The sequence below is a fragment of the Crocuta crocuta genome, unplaced genomic scaffold, assembly GCF_008692635.1.
Source record: "Crocuta crocuta isolate KB4526 unplaced genomic scaffold, BGI_CrCroc_1.0 scaffold179, whole genome shotgun sequence".
Taxonomy (NCBI): Eukaryota; Metazoa; Chordata; class Mammalia; order Carnivora; family Hyaenidae; genus Crocuta; species Crocuta crocuta.
In genome coordinates this window covers 1711830-1719890 of record NW_027551568.1, presented here as the reverse complement: position 1 = coordinate 1719890, position 8061 = coordinate 1711830, and the positions used below count along the sequence as shown (strand labels likewise).

The window sequence follows — 8061 nt, the reverse complement described above, 5'->3', positions numbered from 1 at the left end:
CCCCGCGGGCCAGGACGCGGTGTCCCCCCTCCGGCCCGCACCGCACCGCACCGCTGCCGCCCGGTGCCACCACCGCTCACACCAGGGCCCCGATACACCGCTGCAGGGAGGACGGCGGGACCCAGGCCGCCGCTGGGGGGCACTGCCACCCACTCGCCCTGCACCCTGCCCCCGCCGCCCCCCATGGGCCCCAGCAGAAAGCAACCAGACGAGGTCTTCTGCTGTACTAATGTATTCCATCTTTCAAAAAGAAAGACATGATTTTAATATTACTTAACAATATGTTAAAAAAGTAGCCAGGCAGGCCTCCGTGTTAATACAGTCGTACACTCTCTAACAGACTGGATGGTGTGAGTACTGGGTGGGGTTTTGTTTTTGAACTTTCTCATTCTGCAAGGGATCTTACACAAGCTGGCTACAAGTCAGGGGGATCAGACACAAACAGCGCAACGTGTACACTCTTAAACAGTAGATTGTGGAGGAGAACGGAAGAGCGCCTGCCCGCCCAGCCCGCCGCGGGGTGGGGCGCAGGGCACACGAGAGCTGAGTGACGGCGGTGCCCCGGCGGGGACAGAGCACAGGACAGGGCGAGATGCAGAGGCAACGAGCCACGTGGATGATGCAACGCGTCTCTGGCCACGGCCCGGGCTCCGAGGCCGCGTGGTGGGAAACTGGCGGCGCCACGGTCCCGATCCGACGGCACAGCGCTGCGGTCGAAGCCTCGCTCACAGACTACACGCACACGAGCTACCGACGCGGGCCGAGCAGCGAGTTCTCGGTCTGGGGGTCTCGGGTGCGGCGGCCCACCCGGCACAGCCCTGGGCAAGCACGGCAGCTCCGGGGCCGGGCCCGCCTCCCGCGCGTCCCTCTCCAGGCGGTCCTCACTCAGTGGGCGGCAAAAGTGGCTTTTTTCAAGCTAAAATTGGACCAGTTGATGGACAGTCTCTGCCGGGTCTGTCTCGCGGAATCCAAACAGAACCTGTGGAGACAAAGAGCCAAACGGTCACGGAAGGACACGGCCCACATTCCNCTCTCCAGGACCCTGGCCAGCGCCCTCAACGTGCTCTGGCTTCCTGTGTCCTTCTCTTCCAACTTGTCCTGCGGGGAAGCTGCCCAAGGGAAGTTTCTGATGAGCCTGAGGCTGTGAAGGCGGCTCTGCCAACGGCCACCACCCTGGCCGTCACCTGTCAAGGCAGGGAGATCCCACCTGTCCTCACTTTTCCACGATGTGGGAGGAATGGGACTTTTCACGGCAAGGCCCGCCCCGCACTCGGGGCCTCAGAGACCAGCCTCCAGCCCCGGGGTGCAGCTCCGGGTCACACGCTGCACGCCAAACAGGGCTTGAAAAAGGCCACACTTTGCCACCTGCTTCCCAGGCAACAGCGGCCGATTCTGTATTAAACGAACAGTTTCTTTCAAAAGCCTTTACTTGGCATAATTTCTGAGGGTTTCCACTTTCCAGCTCGTCTGGGTGGCAGAAATTTGGACGAAGCCCGAGAGCGGTTACTGCGGTCACAGAGCCGGAAGCGGAAGGTGTCGCTTTACACGGTGGTTACATCAACCAAACTCGACTTCTTGTACAGCTTGCCAGGCAGTCTGCGTCCAAATGGAGGGGGTCGTCCCCCACCCCGTCCTGAACCCCACTTCCCTTTCCCCGGCTATAGCTGGTCAAACCCCAAGTCCAGCAGTGCTACCTTTTGCACCTTCTGGAAGCTTCCCCTTCTGCCTCTACGGTCTCCCTTCTCCTGCAGCCACTCCCAGCGGCCCGCCCCGGCACACGTGTGCCCGCACGTCTCCATGAGCCGCCGCCTGGACCGGACGCTCCAAGGGTCACTCCCGGCCCCCCGCAGGCCACTCCACCAAGAGCTCCAACCCAAGGGGAGCGAGGCCTCAGACGGGCTCTCGGGGCACAGGACACAGCCCGCGCTGCTCCTTGGGGCCAGGCCCAGAGTCCCTTGGGGCCCCCAGGCCCAGAGTCCCCTGGCCCTGCTGCCCTCCCCACACACCCCCGCCCCCTGCACCTTATGCTCTGATACCACCTCCCCATCAGGCCTCCGGGCTGTCCGCCGTGGACTGCGTCACACGTAGAGATGGCGTGTGCACGGGTAACCATGACACGAAAGCCTGGGTGGCCACACCCCCAGCCCGGGTCGACACGGGGCCACCCGAGGCACCCTGACGTCCTCTCGCAGGAGGCAGCCCCAGTTCTTATGGTTCCAGCGGGGACTCGTGTGCTGATTTCCGAACTTACAGGAACAGAGACGTACTGTTCACAGTGCTGAGCAGACCCTCATGCGGCCACAGCTCGCTCATTCCCAAGGCCGTAAGAGCGCACGCGGGGAACAGACGAGAGGGCACTGCACTCACGTGGTTCGACCTGGGCTGAGCTCATGGGCACCCGCGGGGGGCGGGCGGTGGGGCTCCGTGAAACGTGCCGCTTCGACTCTACCAGGTTCTGCCAGAGTCTTTCCCACAGTCGCTGGAGCCCGTGTCCCCAGAAGCGGCGGGCGGAGACGCTGCTCCCGGCGGCCCGGCTCGCGCTCAGGCTACAGACCTCGCCGGCTTACTGGACGCTTTTCTGTACGGTCCGTCATTTCGCTTCCCATTTGTCAACACGTTTGTCTTCTTCTGTTTTGTATTGTTTCTTTTTATATTCTGATACTAATCTTTTGTGATCTGCTCCAAATACCATCTCACTCTCTTAAAAAAAACTGATTTTAATGTCATTTATCAATCTTTTATTTTATGGTTATTGTTTCTAAGAAATCTTTCCCTAATCTGAGGTCTAAAAGATATTCACCGGGGCACCTGGGTGGCTTAGTCGGTTAAGCGTCCGACTTCAGCTCAGGTCATGATCTCGCAGTTCGTGGGTTCGAGCCCCGCGTCGGGCTCTGTGCTGACTGCCAGCTCAGAGCCTGGAGCCTGTTTCAGTCTGTGACTCCCTCTCTCTCTGACCCTCCCTGCTCACTGTCTCTCTCTCTCCTAGAAATAAAACATTAAAAAAAAAAAGATATTCACCTATATTCAAATAAAAGGGGCTGCTTTTGACATTTAGAACCTCATCTAAAGCTGACCTTGGAGTACAGTGAGGTAAGGATCCAAATTTAAATGTCACATTTCCATTTACGAACACACCTTCCTTTGTCATAAATCAAAGCTCAGTGTTTTACAGCCTGTTTCCGGGCTCTGTATTCTACACGAGTATCCTGACATCTTAATAATCATAAGACTTTCTAAGTCTTTATAATGGGTAGGAAAGGGAGAATCATTATCAATCCTTTATAAGGTTTTTTTTCTGTAAACGTAATACACATCCAGAAGAATAAATGAAACAGACGTGCACCATAAAGAACGGAAGGCAAACGCCGGCTCACTAGAACCAAGCCGTGGGGCGCGGCCAGCACCAGCGTCTGCTTCAGCCACAGCCGACCGCCCCCCCCCAAGTCATCACCATTCTGGCTTTTTGTGTCAATAATTTCCTTGCTTTTCTTTATAGTCTTAACACCTACGTAGTATTCTTGAAAAATATACTTACTTTCTTTTGAAATGTTCTTTTAAGTTTATCTGAGAGTGTGCGCGCGGGAGAGGGGGAGGTGCAGAGAGAGACGAGAGGGAGGGAGAGGGAGGGTCCCAAGCAGGTTCATCCAAACACTGTCCGTGCAGAGCCCAACTCGGGGCTCAAACTCACAATCTGGGAGATGATGACCTGAGCCAAAATTAGGAGTTGGATGCTCACACCAGGTGCCCCTCCTCCGTGTACTTCACTGAGGGAGAGTTTGTGAACAATAACCTGCAGTTGTTACAGAGCTCAGTGCTGACAGGTATATACATCGGGGTAACTCTCCCCTCAATTCAGACAGAACATCTCCAGGAGACCCCCAATTCTCCTGTGTCCCTCCGGGTCATCTCCTTGGCTCCCTGGCCGCAGGCAAGCCGCCATCTGCTGTCTGTCACTATCGTCGGACTTGTATTTCCTGGAGTCTCACGTACGTGGAACTTGACAGGAGGCACCCCTCGCACCGCGTACACTGCTTCTCAGGTCCGGCTACGGTGTTTCATCAGGAGGGTGCTTTTCACCGCTGACCGGCGTCCACCAGACGGACAGAGCACAGTTTATTTGTTCATCTGCTGTGGACGCCTGGGTTGTCCCCAGTTTCTGGCTATCACAGATAAAACTTCTAGAAACATTCAGGCGCACGTCCTTGTGTGGATATACTCGCTTCTCCTGGGCAGACGGCCCGGGGTGTAGCTGCTGGGCTGACTGGTGGGTACATTAAAACGTGCACTTCAGTTGTGTCTAAATTGAACTTTATATAAATAGGGTATTATGTACATTCTCAGGTTCTGCCTTTTGTTTACTGTTCAGTTTGTAAGATCCATGTTGCAGACTGCTCTAGTTCACTCCTTTTCGCTGCTGTATAGCATGTCATTGTGTGACTGTAGCACAATATATCCATCCTAATGTGTTTTAAAACTGAATTTTACAAAATCCTTCTTGGGTTTTAAACTCTACAGATAAATTCCTGGAAACACGACAGCTTTACGATACTCACTTTTCCTATCCGTGAATACAGGGTCTAGGTCAATGTTCTTCAGTCATCCTTCAAAGTCTACGCATAAGTCTCGTGCAACTTTTGTTAGATTTATTCATGGACGATGCAGATTCTGCTGTTATAAATGCCGTCTTTATTTAAATTACATTTTCGAATTATGGATGGTGTAGAGAAACGTAGCTTCTGTACTCGGATCCTGCAGCCAGCCCCTTACTAAGTCCTTCTGTAATTCCCCTGTAGACCATTAGAGATCATCTGTAAAATGGAATTTTATTTCCTCCTTCCTGCTCGTTAAGCCTTTGATTTCTTTTCTTCTTACCCTGCTGAGTAGCAATTGTAACTTACAGGTGAACAGAAGTGGACACAGAACACCTGTTTTGCACATGCTTCCATGTTTCCCATTTTAGAAAATGGGAATTTGTTTCATGTGGATTTCTTTTCTTTCCTTTCTGAAAATCTCCTTTTCAGGTTAAAGGTATTTACTTCTATTACGAGTTTACCATTTTTCGTTCTTTCTTTTTTTAATTAACAGAGTGCTAAGATTTTACCAAATGTTTTTTCTGAACCTATGGAAATGATCATATGGTTTTTTTTTTTTTATGTTTTTATTTCTGAAAGAGACAGTATGAGCAGGGGAGGGTGAGAGAGAGAGAGAGAGAGAGAGAGAGAGAGAGAGAGAATCTGAAGCAGGCTCCAGGCTCCGAGCTGTCAGCACAGAGGCCGACACGGGGCTTGAACCCACGAACCGTGAGATCATGATCTGAGCCGAAGTCGGATGCTTAACTGACTGAGCTCCCCAGGTGCCCCTGGTTCTTCTTTATATTAAAGAATTTAACAAAACGTATCTGTGGATTTCCTAGTATTACATACTCCTTGCACTCATTCCTAGGGTACACCAGTTTGGTCGTATACTATAGCTTTCTAAAATACTGTTGGATTTGGAATGTGAACTTTTTCTTGCTGATTTTACATCTAATATTACATCATGACTGAAAGAGCTGTAACTTTTCATGTTTTCTGTATTATTACTTTCAGCAGATTTTGGGATCAAAAATCTTCCTTCTCTCATAAAATGAAGTGGGGAGTTCTGGGTTATTTCCATTCTCTGGTACAAGCCTGGAAAATCTATTTGAGGGTTTGGGAGAATTCTCTGCAAAACTGTCAGAATATAGTTTTCTCATTGGGAAGACTTATAACTGCTTTGATTTCTTTGATAGTTACTGGATCATTCAAGCTATTTTTTTATTGGGTTGATTTTGTACTTAAGTTTTAAAACTAATTGTGTAGTTGTTCCCACTGTTCTCTCATATTTTAATTACTGCAGCACCTGTAGCTATGCCTTCCTTCCCACTTTCATATTCACAAAATTAAAGAAACCCTCTTTACTATGGAAGATTTGGACCCACACAAAAGCAGAGTGCAGTGAAATGGATGCAGCCGTGGCCCAACTTTGGTAATTACCAACATCCTGGTTCCTTTCCATCTAATTACTATATTCTTTTGTGTGTGGTTTTTTTTTTTTCCAATTTTTCTTGACTAGTCTCTCAAAGGTTTATTTACATAGTTAATGTTTTTAAAGAGTCAGATTTGGGGCACCTGAGTGGCCCCGTCGGTTAAGCGTCCGACTTCGACTCAGGTCACGATCTCACAATTTATGAGTTCGAGCCCCGCGTCGGGCTCTGTGCTGACAGCTCAGAGCCTGGAGCTGCTTCGGATTCGGTGTCTCCCTCTCTCTCTGCCCCTACTCCTCTTGCATTCTGTCTCTTTCTCTCTCTCTCAAAAATAAATATTAAAAAAAAAAAGTCAGATTTTCGCTTTGCTGATCTTCTCTGTATTTGTTTTGTTATTTCATTATTTTTCTTTTTATCTCCTTTTACTTTCTTTGGGTTTATCTGGTTGTTCTTTCCCCTAATTTCTCAAACGTAATCCCGAATGCATTAATTTCAGATTTTTAAAAACTCACTGGGCGGCCTTCAAGGCTTCCCTGAAAGGGCTCTCAAGAGAAAACTTTTTCCTCATCCTACAAATTTTCTTATGTGTTTTCCTCATCTTTTACTTTCTTGTATTCAAAATGTATTACCATGGTTTCTTATTTAACCCATGAGTTACTTAAATGTATATGCTTTGAGATTTCCAAATATGAAGTGACTTAAAATTTTACTTATTGTACACTGCCTAGCTAACATGTTACGGTCAGAGAACACAAATTATGCATGTTCATTTTCTGAAGCTTCTGAGGCCTGCTTTCCATGGCCCCGCACACGTTCCATGTCTGTGAACGTCCCCTGTGCGCGCAAGAACGCAGACCCCGCTTCCTGGATGCGGTGTCATCCATACTCATTAGACTCGGCCTGCTGGCTGCGCTGTGCTGATCCCCCACATCCGGGAGGAGGCTTGGAGTGCCCAGGGAAGCAGCGGATGTCCTACAAGATGACATGTCCTACAAGAAGAGTGGATTTGATTCTCTGTGCAGCCCAAGCGATTTCCCTTTTTGTATTCTGAGACTATTTCATTAAGTACTTAGTTTAAAATTTTTGTCTTCCTTATACACTGAAACTTTTATCACTAAACAGCAACCTTTACCTGTCCCTTATATTAAAACATTGTCTGATAATAACAAAACTATACAATAGCTTCCTTTTCCCTCTTTATTTCCACCTTTCTATTCACTGTTTCAGGTATGTTCTTGTAAATGGTGTGTATGTGTGTGTATGTGCACGTGCATAAGTGTGTATATATGCATTTAACATTATTAACACAATCTGGTAAACTTTTTTTTAATCTACTATGGTTGCTGATAAAACTGAGCTTGTGTGTCTTGTGGTTTGAAAATTTGTTTACTGTACTTTCTTTACATTTACTTTTTCTGAGTTTTGATCTTTTCCTTCTATAGATTAGCAATTTATACATCCTATTTGTATTCTTTTAATGATTGCTTGTGAAACTGTTTCACCTTCACCTTAGAGTCTGAATATTAAATACTTAACTATTAAGTACCTAAATGATTAAAGAACCTGAGGATACTCAGCAATATTTTACACCTAACCCACACACTATTGCTGTTCAATATGGTGGTTCTTTCAGGCATAACATCAATTGGATATTATTACTGTCTTGTTACAAAGAAAACATTTTATTTACCGACATTTATCAGGCTGTTTCTCTTTTCTTCCTGAAAATCAGACTGTTTTTCTAAGATCAATCTCCTTTTTTCTTAAAGTATAATCTTAGATGTTTTCTTTTACACAGATCTTTTTGTAGCACATTCCTGTAGTTTTTCTTTTATGGGAAAGAACAAGTTTGTGGGATACATAGTTATAAACTGACAATTTTCTCCCAACACTGAAAATACCACTCCATGGTCTCTGGGTTTTACATTTGCTGTGCTGAGGAAAGGATTTCTGTTTGCTTATCCTAATGGTGTATGTCGTAGATGTGGATTTCTATCTCTGCAGAGTCCCCAGGCACCGTATCTCTTTACGTACTGCTTTTCTGTAGCCCCATCTCC

General features: G+C 47.8%; 1 protein-coding gene across 1 annotated transcript in view; it reads right to left on the bottom strand.

Moving 5' to 3' along the window:
- Positions 1-216: 216 nt before the first annotated feature.
- FAM193A (family with sequence similarity 193 member A) overlaps positions 217-8061 on the bottom strand; it is a 65465-nt gene continuing 57620 nt past the window's right edge. The window contains exon 19 of the mRNA XM_077750419.1: positions 217-979. Coding sequence (XP_077606545.1) covers positions 886-979 — 94 coding nt within the window. The 3' untranslated portion in view covers positions 217-885. The remainder of the gene's footprint in view (positions 980-8061) is intronic.